The sequence below is a fragment of the Triturus cristatus genome, chromosome 10 (genome assembly GCF_964204655.1).
Source record: "Triturus cristatus chromosome 10, aTriCri1.1, whole genome shotgun sequence".
In the NCBI taxonomy this organism is placed as follows: Eukaryota; Metazoa; Chordata; class Amphibia; order Caudata; family Salamandridae; genus Triturus; species Triturus cristatus.
The window spans coordinates 210341273-210361806 of record NC_140593.1 but is presented as its reverse complement, the minus strand read 5'-3'; the positions used below and the strand labels follow the sequence as shown (position 1 = coordinate 210361806).

The following is a 20534-nucleotide window of genomic DNA, read 5'->3' as shown; positions in this document are numbered from 1 at the left end:
AAATACTAAGTTAAAATCTTCTGAGCAAAGGATAAGTAATGAATTTGAGACAGCTCTTAATCCTGTCCGGCTGATAAGTAGTGATCCAGTGCTGGCAAAAAGGAGTTTAGGAGACGAGGCAAGGATTAGCATGGGAGATAGGGAAGGTTTGGGCACTTGTTCACATAAGAAGGTTATCTTGCCTATACTAAACCTACTCCCTTAATGCGGCCCATATGTAGTTGGAATGACAGGGGTCCCTGAGTTACCCTTAACTTCCAAGGAATCTACCTCACAGCTATACAAAAATGTTTGTCACTGGTTCTGTAAAAATGCCCAATTTCTTGTTATGGAGCATGGGAATATTCCTTTTGCTAAAAGGGTAGGGTGGCTGGGCCCAGGAAGAAAACAGTGAGAAGCGGACTGTATTGTGGTTAACTGTAGAGATCCTGTATTGGCAAAGCGATTAATACATATATGTCAGTCCCCCCGGCTGACAGTCGAGGGTATTGGCCTAGAATCACTGGGATTCTTTTACAGTCACCTGAGGTCCATAAGTAGGTACAATCAGAACCACTTGATTAGCACCAAGTACAATCCTTCTATTCCTGCTGCCAACAGATATCTACCATTAGCAAGCCTTGATAGCAATGACTTACTGCTACTTAAATGAAAGCAACAAGGGGGAATTGTCAAAGTTACCAATCTCAATGGGAAATATTAACAGTTTGGAACCACTGGCAATTAGGCACTCAGCCTTTAAGTTTGCTTGTTTGCATGCTGTAGGATTTGTTTTAAAGGTGACAAAGTGGTTAAAACTGACAATCCATATGATGTAATTTTACTTCAGGAAACCTGGGCATATGAACCTTTTTTTGTGGATGGGTATGAGTGTTTCCACATTTCTGCTATTGGTGGTGATGGACGGAGAGCTGAAGGTGGATTATCTATTTTGCTCCGTGCAACAAACCTATACAAAATCACAGCTGTTCCTGTCAAGCATAAGGGGATTCAGGAGTTATGACTGGTGGTAACTGGAAATTGTAATTTTCTTTTGTATTCGTTTTTATGACTCAGTGGTTAATATGGGCTGTCAAATTTCTGCACTATTTAAGGTTCTGTATAGCCTAGAAATTAGGGCTCATCAATGGCTGCAGAAGTTCAACTTAGTACTTGGGGATGATTTTAACGCCAAGATAGGCCAACTTTGCCTTGACGAGAATCCTTTTGGGAGGGAAGTGCAATAGAATCACTCAACTCTGGTTGATGAAAGAGGATAGCGGTTAATAAAAGCCCTAGTTCAGACTGATCTAATAGATGTAGGCTCCTTACTAGAGCAAGGTTTAGTTGTAAACCAACTTTTATAGGGTGGGGAAAGGGAACAACTATCAATTTTATATTCTTATCAAGGTTAATGCGAGAGCGGGTCAAATCAGGCAATGTCTTACCTACTAGCAATAGTGATCATGGTCCCCTAGTGGCTGAACTACTAATACCTCTGGGAGAAGTAAGAACTAGCAACCCAGGCTTGATTAGACTGAAAACCACAGAGAAGTGTTGCAGAATTAGGTGGCAAAAACATAGATTCCTGAGTTATTTAAGCCCCTAGTTAGTTAGCCAACCTGGATTTGCTTATGGTTCTATTGCTTTGGATTGATCCTTCTCCTGATGAGGTTTTGGATGCTTTTGGGTCTCTTAAAAAAACTGTTAATGAGATTAAGAAAACTTTTGGTTTGACCATGATTGCAGAATAGCAAATAAGCAGCTTAGAGAGACTCTTTATACTAGGCCAAAAATTAAAGGAGATGACCTTAGGGCCAGAGCCAGCTATACGTTGGTCATAAAACATAGGAAGTGATAGAGCATGGATGTTATCTTTCATCTACCTCTATGAATTCACCCTAGAAAAATAATTTGTGACATTTATGTACGAACATGACAAATGCGTGTTAGGTTACCACGTTTAAGAATAAACACACATGAAACTTGATTTAGGTACTGCATCGTAAAAGCATGCAGAATGTTAGATGTAGGATTTTGATGACATTTGCCCGTAAAAAAAATAATAAAATGTTTAACATATATATATTAAGATTTTTCTCTCTGTGTGTAAATGAATGAGATAAATAAACAATAACATAGAAAACTCTATGAAGGAATAAAAACTTTAATGTGTCATGAACATGGCTGTTAACCTCAGAATGTGTAATAATTAAACACTGATAATGAAGAGAAATAGATGTTATAATGATTTGCGTTGTGAAAAGAATATTCTAGATGTGCCTTTGAATCTTGCGTGATGCATTAACCTATAACATGAAATAGAAAACTGCTGAATAGAATGTGAAATGAAAATGGAGTGTTATAAAGTTATTTATGGGATGTTATACTCACATGATATAGATGCACATCATTAATTTGCTTAAATAAAGAATTAATGTATGATTTCTAATAACGTGAAATTTATATATTAGCATAAATTCATTGTTCACAAGCTGTGTTTTCATGAAGCCCCAAAATTTGCTTTCCTAGTATGAACTTATGAACCGAATAGTCTGAAGCCTATGGGAACCTCTCGTAAAGTTCCTACTTGTGCTCTAACAATAAATGATTACTTTCACATTTGTAGCTCACCCTATTGGACTTGCAACAAAATTGTTACTTCCTAGAGCACATGCTTGGGAAAGAACTGGAAAAGGATGAGCGCATGGACTCGCCTATTCCCTAGATGACATAACTAATCGTATGACTAAGGAGAGTGGAGTTAAGGAAATGCAAAGTAATGGATTATTTAATCCTTCTGCATTTGTATACTATTTGCTCACTACATCATCTCATCCTACTGAAACTGACCAATGGGACAGAGTGGTATGATCAAATGGGTGATGTCAAGGGGTGTAAACCAGAAATCAATGGAGTATAATTGCCTAAAGTGCAAACATGGGCGATTTCTATCTAGTCCACCTTCTTAACCCACCTTTTAGTACAGAGACTGATGATTTGGACCTCCAGAAACGAACACAAACTGAGATGTATTACTGCGTTTGCTGCCAGCTGGTATGCTTGCGTAGTGGAATCTTTCCGACTGGAGGGTTTCCAACAACATCTGTGGCATTGACGCTGCAGTGTGGACAAAGGCGGACAAACCTGTCCATGAACTGGAACTGGTCATTTGGCGATTTCTGAACTTTCATCTATATGGTTTGTATGAGGGTTATTCACTATAAAGGATTCATTTCCCAAGGTATAATCTCCCTTGGGTGAGGAAGATAATTCCCTTTAAACTTTGATCCTCACAGCTTTAGTTATGCTTATTAAATCCTTATAGGTCAAAAATTAATTTGGCATGAATATTTCTTCAAATGTGATAAAAATACCAACTGAGATAACTGTTCTGCTCATTCTGTTTCATTAATTTGCTGTGGTCAATGTATCTCTTTCCAAATTCACTAACTTAAAGATAAATTCTGCCTAAGCAAATCCATTTGGTAATGAATAAATGCTAACTATTATCTTTTTCCAGGTCCCCTAAATATTCTAATCCCTTTCAGCACAGAGCAAGATCCACTGGATGACCTAATGAGATAAATGTGGTAGCTGAGGTTATTCTGGGAAAATATATTTGAAGTAGAGATTTATTGGGGCCCAGCATGTTTGCGCTACAACAGAAGCAAACACTAAAAATCATGGGATAGATTAATGAATGTATGTGCCAAGGGGAACTCTAGGGGCTTCTGGAAGATAGTCAAGGGTAAGGATTTGTCTCTAGATGCTCAAGAGGACATACGGATAAGCATTTCACCAGAACAGTGGCTAAACCACTTTTCTGATGTCTATTCAGAGGATCCAAGCATGTATAATGAAAGGGTTTGAAGATCTAATTGAGTTATTTACTGCGTTCAAAGAATGGCGGCAGGGTATATCTCACTGCACAAACTACAGGTGTTAGTTTTGAGTAATTCAGTGTACTGTCTGACTGTCAATGAGCACCTCTAGAAACCAGCACCCCACTATGGTTTCAAATACAACATAAAAACACAAAGACTGGGAGAGGCATCGTTATGAGAACAAGAGTTTGTAAGGTTTAAATCCCACAAATGATGCATGAGAGCGATGACAGAAATGGCGAGTCTTTCACTTTTTGGTTTTGTAGATCCTTTTGGGGCACATGCATCAACCATTTTTGCGAACGCAAACGGTGCTATTCGAATAAATCGGCCGTTTGCGCCCACAAAAAGGGCATTTGCGATGCACGAAGGGTCAAGGCACTCGCAATCTGAGAATTCGCAATTAATTGCGAGTTCTCAAATTGCGATTGCATTTAAGGAATCGCAAATTGATATTCCTTAAATACAATGCATTAAAGTAAAATAATTAGCGATTTTGCTGATAGGGTGCGCAAATTACCATGAAGTTGAACTTAATGGTAATTTGCAAAAACTTTGAAAAATGCACGAAAGTGCATTTTTCAAAGTGGTAGGTTACACACACACACATGTCCTTTGGGCATGTGTGTGCGCAACATTTGTACACAGATCGATTTCAGGGGAGCAACAGGGTGTCGTTTTGACACCCTTGCACCCTTGAAATTGCATTCTCAATTTGCGATTCTCTAATTGAGAATCGGAAATTGAGAACGTCCTCCCATTCATTCCTATGGGCCTCTAGGCCCATAGGAATGAACGGGGAGGTATTCCTTAATTGCGACTCGCAATTTGCGACTCGCAATTAAGAAATATTTAGAAATCGCTATTTTGTAAGCGATTTCTACATGCATAGGCTTTTGCAATTCCTTATTAGCGAATCCTTATTTTTCGCTAATAAGAAATCGCAAATGGCATTTTTGATGCATGTGCTAGTTTATTCTTTATTAAACATACAGCAGCCAACACGTTTCACCCTCGCGGGCTTCTTCAGGGCAAAGAAATAGTCCACACAATACACAACAAACTGTATTCCATATGATGTAAGCCCAAATCGAACAGAACTTTCTCAAATGCTTTAATCTTAACCGCAAATAGGCCGGCGATTGAGCGCGTAATACCTTATACATTCTGGTCCCGGAATGGGGCAGTGATCATCGACCATTGCATATGGAACAAAATCGTTTTTCCAGACTCTGCGGTTAAGATGAAAGCTTTTGAGAAAGTGCTGTTCGATATGGGCTTACATCTAATGGAATACAGTTTGTGGATTTTGTGGACTATTTCTTTGCCCGGAAGAAGCCCGCAAGGGTGAAACGTATTGGCTGTTGTATGTTTAATAAAGAATAAAGGATCTACAAAACCAAAAAGTGAATGACTCACAATTTCTGTCATCGCTCTCGTGCATCATTTGTGGGATTTAAACCTTATGAACTCTTGTTCTCGTAACAATGCCTCTCCCAGTCTTTGTGTTTTTATCTAATTGAGTTACCCCTAGCCATAACATTTGAACTGGAGGAAGTATGGGAGGCCATCAGTTCCGCCAGTAAGGCTGATTCCCTCTCATTGGACGCCAATGGAATTATATAAGCTTAATACTCCATTTTCCGCCCTACTATTAACTAACACCCTCGATGCAGCTGCAGCCAGAGGAATCCCAAAGAAGTGGAAGTGTGCCACAATTGAACCAGTCTTAAAAAATTGGCCTGCCAGAACCCTAGCTGCTATAGGCTGACTTCTTTTTTAAATTACATTTCTAAAGGTGGCTGAAGGAATTATTTGGGGGCGATTAGAGGAATGTGCCAAAAACAACAATATTTTAGGTCCTTTTCAATATGGTTTTAGGGAGGGCAAGGGAACAATGGAACACTGCCTAAACCTAGAGCTGCTGATCAGGAAATATGTGGTGGTAAAGAAAAGCACCATCGACCTATTGTTTATGGACCTAAGCAGCACCTTTGACTGAGCCAACAGGTCAAATATGTGGTCTTTATTAGAGGATATAGGATTGCCTAAAACCCTGTTGCATTTTTCATGGGCTATGCATTCCAAAATATCTGCTACTGTTAGGTTTGGCCAGGATAGGGAGTGCACAGCTCCCCTAAATCTCAAGAGAGGTGTTAGGCAGGGCTGTGTTTTGACACCCCTCATATTTTGATTGTATATTAATGGAATTAATAAGTTTTTAATAGCCAATGGAAAGGATATGCCTAGGGTTAACTTTGCTTTTGTACCGTCTCTGCTATACACAGATGACGTGGTTTTGTTATCTCGAACAGCTAATGGTCTCAGGGGACTAATGGATCTGTTTGTAAATTTTATGAATAATATTGACCTGGACACCGACATCCCTAAAACTCATTTCATGATTTGCGGGAAGATTACCTCTAAGGTCAGGCCTTTAACTATTAAGTGCAGAGTAATCTCGTGGGTTGGTTCTTTTCCATACTTGGGAGTCACTTTTGACCAACAACGCGACTGGAGCCCATGTATGGCTGTTAGAGGCCAACAGTTTAATCAAGCTTGTGGTGCCCTCTTTAAGTTTTCTGCAACAATAGGAAACAAACCCATAGCCTCTCTTCTTCAAATCTATAGGATGAAATGCCTGCCAGTACTTACATATGGTGCAACCATTTGGGGCTATCTAAATTGTACAAAGATACAGATGGGAAATAACTGTTTCTGTCGGAAACTGCTTGGGGTTGGCCCCTCATGCCCAAGTACCTTTATCCATAATGAACTAAGTCTGGAGTTTGTAAAGGGTTTTGTAAAATTTGCCCCACTACTTTTATGGATCTCCGTTTGGTGTGGGGACATTATAGGGCAGTAATCCAGGATTGTCTTGATTGTGATCTGGGGAATAAGATACAGTGGTTGGCTTAAATAGAAAATTTGGCAATTAAACTGGCGCACCCCGCATTGTACTTTACTCCTCAGTCTATTGTTAAATCCGACGGGAAAAGGAGAAGTATTTTAGCCTAAACATGGAAATGAGGGAAACTAGGGCCCAGGAAAAATAGATCATGAGAGCTTATAAGATAATAAAAACAAACACAAGACTTGAGCCTTATCCTACCTTGGTCAAAAACCCGTGGGAGAGATCTTTGCTTGCAAGGTTTTGATTGGGCTCATTACAGTGCAATCTATGTTTCCCTCCTGGACAATATGAATGTAACTTCATTTTAACATGTCCATGTGTTGGAATTGCCTTAGAAACGTTGGAGCATCTGGTACTATTTTGCCCGACGTATCACTACCTGCTTAAAAGTTACTTGCTCCCTATTTTAAGGTTCAGGGGTTTTTATCAGTATAGGCCTGCTCTTTTACATTTACAGATTTTGGGAGATCCTTTTTTATATTTATAACACACCAAAAACTTTGAAAAAGGGGGTCCAAGGGTATAAATATTTTAAGACCCGCAAGATACAAATGACCAACTTGAAGACACGAAAACGACAGGTCTCAGACCACGCTCTACTTTTAATCCTCCATTACATCTGGTACCTGCTCAGATTGCGACATTTGAGAAAGCGGTTTCACAAGATGTGGAAGACTTGTTCAAACAGGATACCAGACATTACCATAATCTACTAAAATCGGAACACCATGCACTGCAACACTTGGCTGATGATGAGACTATCGTCATTAAAGCGGCAGACAAGGGGGGTGCCATTGTTATTCTTGACCGCATCACGTATAGAGCTGAATGCCTGAGGCAGCTCAATAATAGAGATGCCTATATACCTCTCAAAATGGAACCAACAAAACGTCTGACAAGTGAAATCAAAAAGATGACGGAGGAAGCAAAGGACAACGGTTGGATCACAGATCATGAAGCAGCATTTTTAGTAGCACTCCATCCTGTTGTGCCATACTTTTACGTGCTGCCTAAAGTGCATAAAGGACAGTTACCACCTCCAGGGAGACCCATTATCTCTGGAGTAGGTTCCTTGTTGGAACCCTTATCTACTTTCGTGGATTTTTTTCTACAACCGCTGGTATTGGAGATGCCGTCTTATCTCCAGGACACCAAGCATTTGTTGCGTCTCTTAAATTAGAACAATTTTGATCAGGAACAGGATTACTTGGTCTCTTTCAATGTGGAGGCTTTATACACCTCGATACCACAGGATGAGACCCTTGCGACCATAGAGACTTTGCTGACATCCAAACCCATCGAGAGCATAACCCCAGTACATTTTATAATGATGTGTGCACGGATGGCGATGAAATTAAATTTCTTTAGGTTCGAGGATGACATATATTTACAAATAGCTGGTACATCTATGGGCAGTATTTTTGCCCCCAGTTTGCCTAATCTATATGTACATGCCTTTGAACAGTCTATCGTTCAAACAGAAGACAATCCGTTTGGAAAACACATACGTATCTGGAAGAGATACATCGATGATGTGTTTGTCATCTGGAGGGGTACCCCTGAAACAATTGAAGCCTTTCATACATGGCTTAACTCGAAGAACCACTATTTGCGATTCACGGTGGACTATTCAAATGTCAGTCTACCGTTTTTGGATATCTGTATCTATCCTGACAGAGGAGGCCTGGGTACAGAACTTTACAGAAAGCCTTCTGCTCGGAACTCGTTGTTATCCTTTGATAGTTTTCACCCGAAGGCCTTGCGAGAGAACTTGCCCTTTGGACAATTTCTCAGGATAAGGAGGAATTGTTCCACAATGGAGAAATACAAAGAACACGCTAAGCAATTGACCATTCAGCTCAAAGAGAAGAATTATCCTCCGAACACCATCCGCAGATCGCGCAAACGAGCTGCCAATAATAACAGAGAAGCTCTGATTGATGTGGCTGGTCCTAAACTGACTTGTGTCAATACTTTTTGTCCTCACTCAAATAAAATCAAGAGGAGTATTTTGAAACATTGGAGGATCCTCAACATCGATGCTGAGCCCTTACCCACACCTCTTTTTGCTTTCAAAAGGAGTCCCAACCTAAAAGATCAGATTGTTCATACCAGGCCCAGAATGAAGCAGAGAAGCATTGTCCAACCATCGCCATGGGGATTACCGCCAGTAGTGGGGCACTATCCTTGTGGCTCCTGTGCGGCTTGTCCGCAAACAATGCACATGGCTGAGGTAGACATTGGCACTACAAAACCTTGGTTGCTTAATAAGCACACAAACTGTAACAGTGAGAAAGTTATTTACTTGATCACGTGCCCTTGCTCCCTTCGTTATGTGGGGATGACCACGTAAGGCAAAAATGATAATATTGGAACATAAAAGCACCATTCGGTGCAAGAGAAGATCTACAAAAATAACTAATCATTTTTTAGATTTTAACCACCAAGCAGATAAATTAAAATGGACTCTCCTTGAACAACCTGCAATACCCCAGCATATTACAGACATTTCTAAATTTTTATTTAGAAGAGAGCAACGCTGGGTGTTTCACATTAAAAGTGACACGTTAGGACTTAATGATGATATCCCTTGGTTGTCTCTCTAAAGTTTCACTATATTTTGACTCCCCACTATGAGCATTCTCGATAGCTGTAGGGTATCACTGTTTATGACAGGGATTTTTTCCATTTCCTACAATTTATGGGTGAGATTCACCATGAAATGAGGTGGCTAGTTCCTCAATTTGGGTAAATTAGCGCTTATAATATTAGGTGCATAGCTAAAACTACTAATTTTGTGAACTTGGTCATTACTCACATCTTGCACTTAATTATAGCCCCTGATACTCATGCTTGTTGGTACTGGCAGTGCGGAGAGACACTTCTCTACTATTGTTCATGAGCACATACATTGTCGTCTTGATAAAGTTGGCTAAGTAGAAAGAAGACTATTCTGAGCATGCGCGAGACTATACACTGATCTTTCGCGCATGCGTGGTAGTTTAAACAGGCATTGGAGCGGTACACCTATGGGGTCTTCGTATCATTTGTGCACACAACCCCCGTTGTTATTTAAGAAAATGGGTTGCCCACGTCGGTACCTCCGGTTGCAACTTTGTACTACAACGGAGTACCGACGGAGAGGTGAGTTGGGTTGGGTCGTGAAAATAGGAGTAGACGGCTGTTTGTTTGCTACTTAGTCTATTTTGCCCCATTTGTTATGTCTAAAATTAGGTGGCATTGTTATTCATGCCTCGATGCTGGAAAGTGATTTGAGCGAGTGAAACTCTCTCCCTTTTATCTAAATTCTCGGAAATACTAAGGACACCTTTACGATAGTTATGTGCACAGACATTTACAAATATCTGTGAAGGGACATGGTTTACTTAGCCCTTATTGCACTATTTGTCATCGCGGCATTATATCTTTTTGTTGCTAAGACTAGATTACTACAATTGTTCTAAAAACAGCACAATTTGTACAGCCTTGCATTTTTAATGTCACACAATTTTGGTGCTATCAAGTTTGGCTAACAAAATCTCGATGTCCAACCGGCATATTAACTGGGTGTGGCACTACATGTACTCATAATTTTTTGGACAGCGCTTACGGCAGTTTTTTAACCGTTTTTGAACTACTTTGTGTGTTTGCTGTTAGAGCGTGATGGTTGTGATTTAATTACATATTCGACCATTTGCCTACTAAGACTTTACTTGTTTATATCATTGCATTGTTGATTGTGAGGCATTTTGAACCAAGGCCCACAGACTTTTGAGCTCTGCTTCATTTCAATGTGGCGAACGCTTGCCCACACTTCATTTAAGATTGATTAGAGTATCTGCCTATTTACAATATAGTCTTTATATTTTCGTGCCCTTAATTTTTGGGTCCACTTTTGTTGGTGGTCTGTGACACTACTTACACATCTTGATATACAACATAGCATAACTGACTCATTAATTGTTGGACATTTGCTTGTTGTTTTTTCAGAGCGGGGCTCCCTTCCCTGAGTTGTAACCAGGTTGAGGTGGGCTCACTTGTCCCTCAAATTGGGCGAGTAAAAACACTGCGAAGTACTTAAATAGACTTCAAAACAAACTCGTTTGAGGCAATGAATAGAGCATCATCCTCATACAGTACAGAAATTGTTTGTTAAAATTCTAGGAAGTGGAATGATTGTGTTTTTCTGTGTCTCTTTTCCTTAGACAAGTTCCAGTGATACTGAATCTGCTTTTGGATTAAGAATTTTTATATACACTTATTGTTGCACTTTCATAGCAGCAGCTTTGTTTATCGGTCCTGAAGAAAGCCAGACATACTTGTTAGATGGTTAATGGCTGAAACATGTCGACCTTTTTCTAAATCTAGCTGTTTTCAGTAGTTCCTGCTTTGCACTGCGTTTAATCCTGCCAGTACAGATGAGTTAATAAAGTTCTTTTTCATCTGCACGAGGCAGTTTTAGTTTTACACTTTTTCACTCACTTATTGCGCTGCACCCTTGCATCACCACATTGCTCGTCTTTGGGATTTTAGTATCCATACTCTAGGCACAAATTTAAAAACATCCCTGAGCTCCCACATCTTAGTGAGGTGGTTGTAGCCCTCAGTGGGACTAGGTTATCCCACTGAGAGGAGAAAGCCCAAATGATGAAGCATGTCACCTATGGTGAGTGAGGGCATTCGTCCTGAAAAGGGATTCCTTCCCCCATTAGGGTTTTGTTAATGAGACTCAGTTTCACCATTCATTTCTTTCTTCTTTCTACTGTTTAATGTCGTTCCAGACCCGAGAAGTTCTTAGTGTTTATAGATCCATTTTCATGTCAGCTGTTGTGTCCTTTATAACATGTGCTTTAAATTTGAATGCTGCTAAACACATATAAATATTCCAATAAGTGTACTAATGTAAGATGTCCTTTTTATTGTAGTTTTAAAGAATATGTATTATATAACTTGAATAAAAAAATATGATATATATTTATAGCCCTTTTGTTTTATGATGAGTGATGTATCCATAGTGATTTAGCTTGTAATTGTAGGATTATTAACACATAATCAAACAAATAATTATTGATTGATGGTCTGAGATAAAAAGCAGTGACAGTGCACACACTGGTTCGCCTACCTGTGCATTGAAAAAAAAACTATGTTTTGCTGGGGTACGCCATCCAATTGTAGACCAAACAAACTGAACAATTAGCATTGTCAAAGCCAAAACATTTGATTGATAACTTAAAGTGCAAGCCATACTTATGGGTTGCCAGTGCCTGTTATCATATTATTCTGTTTCCAAAGAGCGCATGACAATTGCAAATCATTTTTATTTTATTATTATCATTGTAATGCATTGTTATAAATATAGATGTATAAGGAAATATATATTGAAACTATTTATAGTGAGGTAGTTAAAATGATTTAAACTATGCATTTTTGTACAAAGTGCTAATAAACTAATTTTCACCCAAATCATTTCAATCAATGTGCTTTTCAATCAATAATTTTCAACTAAAACTGTTCAACCTCAGCAAACAGAATTTAGGGCCACATTACTATGTCAGATGAACCACCACCGACAGGCCATCATGGCGGTCTGCTCGACATCTAGTGTATTGGTCAGACTACTGGATTACATTTACGGTGGTCAGAGTGATTTGGGCGGGGGAAAGGCTGCTGCCTCTGACAGGCTCAAGGAGCCCATCAGGGCAGTGGTCGGAGCATAATCCTTACAATGAGGTTGGTGCCTGTGGAGGCACCGCCGCAGGGATGAGGATATCCCTTTCCCTCAGCCTTTACATGGCAGAATGGGGCTTTGGGGGCCCAAGTATGTCCCCAACACCCTGTGGGCCACTGGAATGTGGCTTGGGGGCACATGTGGTACCCCCCAAACATCCATGCACCATGTGCCAGACACAACATGGTGCCTAGCACACGGCGGATGGATATTTGAGAGCTGCCCTTTTCCACTGTGGTTTGTGTTGCACCCTTTTCTAGGGCCACAGCACAAGTCGCAATGGAAAAGAGCAGTTTTCCTACCGTCAGCATGGTGGTCACATTGTAATTGGGCAGGTGGGAATGCCGACATATAGAGGGTCGGACACCTGCCTGAGGCGATGGCGTTCGTATGCACGCCCACCCGAAGTAGTAATGAGGGCCTTAGTATCTACTTTATCAATTACAAAGGAAATTATACTTGCTGATAGAGAAAATGCGTTGTCAAGTTTGAAATACTGAAAACTCTGTACGATAATGTGTTTTTGTTAAAACACAAAGCACTTGATCGTCATATATGAAGTGTCACTGAAAGGTTTTGTCATGCTTAGGAATTTTTTTAACTTACAGCACTAATGTTTCTCTGACTGTTCTTTACTCTTTGTATTTCAGGAGTATCTGCAACCGTAGAGAAGCTAGAGAGCATCTTTCCAGCTTTGTCTTTATATTTATTCTGAAAAAAATAGAAACACTACCAATTAGGCTATACATTTTGTTGTCATATAATGATATATTCTTGCATCACTAATGTCATTCATCCAAGTCATAAGTGAATCCAAATTCTGAACAAAATTCATTTGAGTAAACTGGAATTTACTTGTGACTTCTTGTACCAGGCTTAAACCCACACCGTGAAACTTGTAGCTCTATCACCAGATGGATATACAGAAAAAAATGTATAGGAGAAAAAACACACTACGCCCTGACTACAAGTTTGCTGGGGGTTTTTTTGGGGCAGGGGTGGATAATATTGCAGGGTCAAAATCCAGATATAATAGTCACATTTCCTTGTGGTTTTTCACCACTGATATGCTGGGTACTTTCCACTGATATAATGGGTACCACCCATCTCTGAGCAGGCAGAAAATTTCATTGGGAGAGCCAATGAGGGTTATGTCTAGGGTGAGTCTGCTCCTTGTTGGTGTTGTAGGGTCTGGGCAGGGGTCAGGCTTTATTCCTGCCTACAGCCTCTGCAGCTTGTAAGAGGGCCCAGTGTCTTCAGGGCCAGATGCTTTGGGTCCAGAGATTGCATACCTGGCAATTCCAGGCAGGAAGGCACTCAAGTGTTGCAGGTGGGAGAACTATATCCAGAGTTACTGCTTTGGATGAAATTCTGCCACTTGTAATCAAGGGCTAAGGGATTAATTTGCTAAGGTTTGCATGGGTACTCATGTGGTAAAAAGTGACACAAAGCACTGCATTGATTTACCTACCATTACAAAAGCCAGCAGGCAAAGGACATAATTGCATAGTGCCATACAAGTGCATGCTCAATAATCCTCAGTAAGTCTAAGCCTAGAGAATTTGGACCAGCTATTACCCTATCCTTAACCCATTCAAACGCAACACCAACATCACACACATTCTTCTCCTAGTGAATTTGTTAAATATATTCATTTACTGTACACAGCCCACCACCAAAATTGAAAAATATGCTAATTAAAATAAAACCAGGCAATCAAGTGATTGCTCACTATAAACATGAACACTATATCTCATTTCTTGTTTCACTGCTTTATATAATGAACTTGGATGTTTCTAGCTTATTGCTGCACTTTGTCAACAGTATTTTTCCCGACTGATAATCCTTTAACAGTATATATTGTGAAATTAAAAAATCCTATCATTACTAATTTAGTATTAAAAAATATGATTATTATTTAGTAAACATGAATCCATGCAAACGATGACTACTGTTATTGTATACGTCATTGCTTCCTAAGGACTTGTATGTCATTGACATGTATTGTAGTGTTATACTATATATATACAATTTGGCCCAAGATGCATAAAGCTGTTCTTCAGTCACAAAGTTCTCAGATTTGGAGTTTGCAACCAAAAAAACAGCTTTTAGAAATATTCTACATAGTTTTTGTTAGTTGGTAACATTTTAACAACAGCTAACATTGGTTCAGAAATGCATAAGGAATCGCTATTTGGAAAGGGGTGTTGTAGGAGTCCCCTCGAAATAATGATTCCCATCAATAGGTATCAATGGCTTAGGACTGAAATAGCAGTTGCAAACCATTGACCCCAGGTTGGGGTTGTAACTGATTTGCAAAAGGATAGAGTCCCTTCAGGACCCCTACCACTTGTGAATGTTAAAAGAAGTTATTTGGGAGTAGGCAGTGGCCCATAAGCCCACTGCAAATTCTCAAATAAACCACAGAAAAGTCAACTTTTCTTTTTAAATGCAGCCTGGTTTCTTTAAGGAAAAGGGGCTGCATTTACAAAAAAAAGTTTATTTTATTGAAAGGTAAAAATAAACATGGTGGTCTGGAGGCCATCATCCCTGTGAATCGTAGTGATTGGAAATTGGGGACCTACCTAATTAGTATTTATATGGTAGGTAGGTTTGCGACCCACTTTGATTCGGAATTTCAAGAACAGACCCAGTAGTACATAGGTCAGCTCTTATAATCTTTACTGGTCTCAAATGTGACCAGTAATTTGCAACCACTAAATAGTCCATCTGACCCTAAGACTCTAACCATTTCTATAATAATGAAAAAAATATATATCTTTCACTTATATTCTCCTATCAAGTACTGACATGTTCATACACAGAAACCTGTAGAAAAACATCGGACAGACATTTACTTTTTCTGATCAGTTGAAGTATGTAGTGGAAATGTTTGGTGGGCATGTCTCTCAGAGCAAGACATCTGATTCTAAATCAATTTTAGATAGTGTGTTTCCTTTTAACATAAGGTGCAAAAATAAATGAAAGATTTTGAGATGTGAAAGCACTTCAACTCAGATCAGTGGGAGAGTCCAGGTTATGGTGGAGGGCAGGATTGAGACTTTGGCTAATTTAAGAAGGATTTCTTACATTAAGGTACTTGGAATTACTGCTCAGGTGAACACAGAGACATTGGCAAACAAACTAGTGACATTAATTCATCTACCGTGCCTGCAACCTGCTGAGAATATTAATATTGAAATGAAAGCTCTTCTCTAGTTTGATTCCCTCAAAAAGAGTAACTGGCAACACAGTGATGGTGGTGATTAAGTCAGTTGAGGGAAAGAATTACATTCTGAGGGTAGACATAAAACAGAAAGTTGCATCTTCAGGAGCTACTCCCTTGCCTAAATGTATAGACCCTAATTTGTATCTGAATACCCATCCATAGTAAAACATGATAGCCTTTGTAGTACTGTCTACAAATTCTAATTGATCACTATCACGACTTAAATTAGTTTTTTTAGTGTTTCTTTTAAAATTTGTAGAGCAAAAAAATTGATCAAGAGGTTGTGCTAATCTTCATGCTTAGGATGGTCCTGAAATTTAGCTGTCAGATATTTTGCAATTCATTTGCGGTAGGTAGTGTCACTGCATCATAAGCTGTCAGTTCAAGGAGTATAGTTTCCCAATGAAAGGGTCAGACTTGACTCTGAGTTTTGGGGGATATTGGACTGTCACCCCACAATAACTCAGCACAAAAAATGATTCTCTTCGAGCTGTCAATCCTGATGCCAGTTATCTGCATGACGAGGGAGATGACCCCCTCCTTCCAAAGTGTGGCTCAGGAGCATTTCTTTTCACACCCATGGACAAAGTGTTGATGAACTCATTCCTTTGCCATGCTGCAGGGAGACTATTGGGTTAAGGGAATGGGGAAAGGTAGAAAATACTACAAAAATGAAACTAACCTTGTACAGGATGTCTTGCCAGGCAGAATCCTAGCTCGTCTATTCGTGAAGCTTGAGCTATTCTGCAGTCCTCATCCACCCTATGATGAGGAGTTGAGGGGGCTTCTTGGTTATCTAAATCAGAATCTCTGGACTTTGGATGGCTAATGACAGCAATGAAAACAGCAGATATAGAAAAGACAAGTTGAGACCAAAAAATCAGCCTATTGCCAATCAGTTAAGGTGCATCTTTAGAATTTGGAATTGTAAACACTCATATTGGATAGATATTTGCTGCTTCTGTAGAAATGCAAATTGTGCAGATAATAGGCAGCATTGTCCAGCCTCAGCGTTCATTTTAGAAAATGATGATTATGTGACACCACACAAAGCATACCTGAAGAGGGATACATTTGGAAAGAGGATATAGAGAATGGTCTGCCCTTGCCATTTCTGTGGACAACATTCTACATATTGGTAACACATACAGAAGGTGTAGTGGAGGTATCAACTTTTCAAATGGTAAATGTTTAGTGGTTTGCAAGCAGTATTATGATCACTGTCTCACAAAAAGCTGACGAACCATGCTATTCACTACAAAATAAAATCACATGGGTTCACGTTACCAAAGGACTGGAAATTATTTACATGAAGGTGTTTGGGCATGTTCCCTGACTACAGAAACAACACCTCCCAACTCCACATATGCTGCCAAACAGCCAAAACCTAGAGTTGGGGATTAAAGACATGCCCCAATGGAACTAGGGAAAGGAAGAATAGCTTGGGGACTCACCTAATCCTAATCTAGGGGTCACTATGGGTAACCCTTGGAGCATAGGCCTAGAGTGTCAGAAATCAGATTTGGTTGTGGGCTTTAGAGTCAGTCAGGACATAAGTGGGAGAACATCATTGGTACACACAGCAAACACAAGCTTGTGACTTGCGGCATTATTTCACAAGCCCAGGAACATGCACTAACTTATACTGCGGTTATCATTAACACATTACTTCAGCCAGCCTCTACTCTGAACCACCCTATTACAGCCATTCCAGAGTATAGCAAAGAGGATACTAATAGGAGACATGGGTCACTGGCAATGTTGTTAAAAAAGCACATAGACAGAAAAAAGTTGAGAAAACATGGACATTGTACTTCTTCTTGTATCCCTGAGTAAAGCTCAAGAATTGGATGAATTTAGCGAACGTCATGTCGGCTGACTATAAATGTCCTGCCCCTTCTACTGGAGGTCGCTTCCCCATACAATTTCCAAAAAGAGTGCAGCAGTCTATAAGCAGCTTCTAAAGAAAAGTATGAGGCTTCGCCTGCACCGTCGTCCTCTTCCATTATGGCGGGTGCTGCATGGACTCAAACGAAGAACATAAACATTAAGTGAAGCAGTTTGAGAAAAGACTGAGAAATGAAGGCACCATGTACAAAGTCTGTTCACAACTCTAAATTCTGCAGTTCTCAAAATTACACAGTTTGGGACAACAAAAGGCTTTTTACAATGCACTAAAGACATTTTATCAGTTGAAAAAGAATTTTGAACATGTTAAAGGGATTTTGTGATTAAGAAAGATGTGTATCAATGGTTTGTGACCAAAAGTATGTTCACAATCTATTGATCAGTTACTAAACATCAGTCTATGGTGGTAACTGATTTGCATAGGCTTCCCGTTGGGTATCATGTTTGACAGCCTCAGAGGGATCATGCAATGGTTCAGAGGTATACTGCATACTTCTTCCAATGTTCTCCCAAATGGGAAACCTTTAGTTTTTAAAAGCAGCACCTTCCCCTTTTCTTGGAAATGGGCTGCTTTAAGAAAAATTCTTCACATTTATGAAACCAAAGGTATAGATTGTGGTCTTCTGGTTCTTGGAGACAAGCATCCTTACATTTACAGCCAATCATGGGTAGAGGGCGAATTGTGAGCTGCCTAATTGACATACTTTAGCCAGGTTGTGTTGTGGCCACAGCAATTGGACACTTTGGGATGTTACTTTTAAGTGTAAAGGTTTCACTAGAAATTGCACCTTCTTTCTGAAGCCAGTTGGCATGCCAGCCGAATATCCCTGGTTTGCGAATGGATCTTTTACTCGAGGCACTAAAAACTGCAATTCACATTTTGGAATCTCATGTGTTCAAACTCTATTTTAGACCAGTCATGGTGGAAAGCCTAAATCAGATTTAAAGCTGATTTGCATGATCTTCACATTTACAGAAACTGGGAAACAGATGATAAACATCAATTCCTAAATGGCCTTTATCAGAGCTACAGTCTGAGTAACCACAGAACACTCATCTCCTCAAAACAAATTTGAATGTGATTTAAAAAGGAAAAGTTTGAACCTGTTTCAGCAAAAACTTAGCATCAGATTTTAGAAAAGCACTGCGGTACCATAATCATGGCTCTTTATCTGCCACACAACAATAAGAACAAGAACAATAAGTAATGGCTTACACAAAGAGATGCTTGGAAGAAAAAAGAATCATGGCATTTATGGATAAGGATTGAGTCTAGACAATAAACTCAAAGAAGGTGTCTGCTTGCTTTAAATGTTATTACATCAACTTGTATAGTTCTGAATGAGAGAGGAACAGAACATTTTAAGCTCTAAATGTTGCAGTGGCTAGCATGTTGTAGAGAATATATGAACCTTGGTGAGGTGACTTTGTGACATAATTATTTACGAAATTAATATTTCTTCTGGTGCTTCAATAAGACTATTTAAAAATGTTTGAACCAATGCTCATCATGTAGAAAAGGATTTGTATTCAATGAACACAACAAGATTGATGCCTAGATTTGCTCAAAGATTTATAAAAAAGTAATCATCATTAGGAAAATAAGCTATAATTAAATTTTGTAGAAGATAACAGGGTTAAAAAAACATTTGCTGAAAACGAGACCTTATTGATAGCACTCAAAAGTGACAACAATAGATCAAATTCCCAGGGGCATGAATGATGATTAATGGTATGTGATCTCAGGTTTAAATGTGGGTAATGTGGGTAAAGGCACTAGACATAACTGTCTATTTTTCACCCATTCATTTTAGCTTTATTATTGAGCTACACAAATCTAGGTGGGGAGCCAAATCAGAGATACCAAAGCAAACCTAAGACAATCATATCATGCTGAAGCTATAAGGAGAGCATAAAAGCTTTAAAAAATAGCAGCCAACCCACATGCATCAGAAGGGAGAATAAATATTCATCAGCTCCCAAAAGTTCAAATACTGTATTGATACATGTATTTGAGAAGTTTATATGTGACTGAAGATCTTCTTTCAGTTACTGGAGTGCACTGAATGCAAGGAGGAGTCTTGATACTGTGAATAAATTGTCCAAGAGGCACCCAGTCAAAATCAGGATAATTTTCTATTATTCCTGCTTTCATTTACCCGGATTTTAGTAATTTGGCATCAAAAGCAATTTGTTTTTCAGGCCTCTTCTGAAACACATGTCATTTGTCTCTGCCTTCAGACCTGGGATCAGAGCATTCCACAGCTTAAGGTGCTGAAAATCCAGAGATCCTTCTTCATTTTTCACCCTCTCAAATTTTAACATGTAATCATATTTAGCACAGTCAAGTTCAGGTTTCTCTTGGAAGAGTATTTGGCGCATGATTTTGTAGGCATCTTTTTCAACAAATCAGTCAGTCAATAGTTTATTTTACACTTAATTAGAACCACTACAATATAAGACATGTTTGAGTGAAACAATCATACTTCGGTCTTGGCCCTTTCTATAGAAAAGCTGTTGATTATTGATCTGGGTGAATTAAGTGCACATCATCAGAAGATATAGGGAATGAAATAGAGTCTGATGGAGAGGGTACTCTGTACTAACTGTGATGGAGTAACATCTCTGCCAAACTGAAGGTCTGCCCACCTTATTTACAGTTGAGCGGTGCTTCAGTATAGTGACGGCAGAGACTACTCCAGCTCTGCCACCGAAATACACCTCCAATGGCCAAACATCCATCAGAGGTTTTCCCATTTAGCTGTCTGCCTTATTTTAAATGGGTGGACAAATGGCAAGTACTTACTGTCTGTCACCGCCAGGTAAAACCTGGTGGGAAGGGGCAGGGAAATGACCTCCACACCTTTGGACTCCCATGGTGCGGGGGTC

At 39.5% G+C, this 20534-nt stretch overlaps 1 protein-coding gene across 6 annotated transcripts in view; it reads right to left on the bottom strand.

Moving 5' to 3' along the window:
• Positions 1-20534, bottom strand: part of NEBL (nebulette) — a 678034-nt gene that overhangs the window by 122287 nt on the left and 535213 nt on the right. For 4 of the 6 annotated variants that reach the window (XM_085630816.1, XM_085630817.1, XM_085630818.1 and 1 more), the window contains one exon: positions 13115-13219. The exons of the other annotated variants lie outside the window; for them this stretch is intronic. In XM_085630816.1, coding sequence (XP_085486942.1) covers positions 13115-13219 — 105 coding nt within the window. The remainder of the gene's footprint in view (positions 1-13114; positions 13220-20534) is intronic. 6 annotated transcript variants of the gene reach the window in all.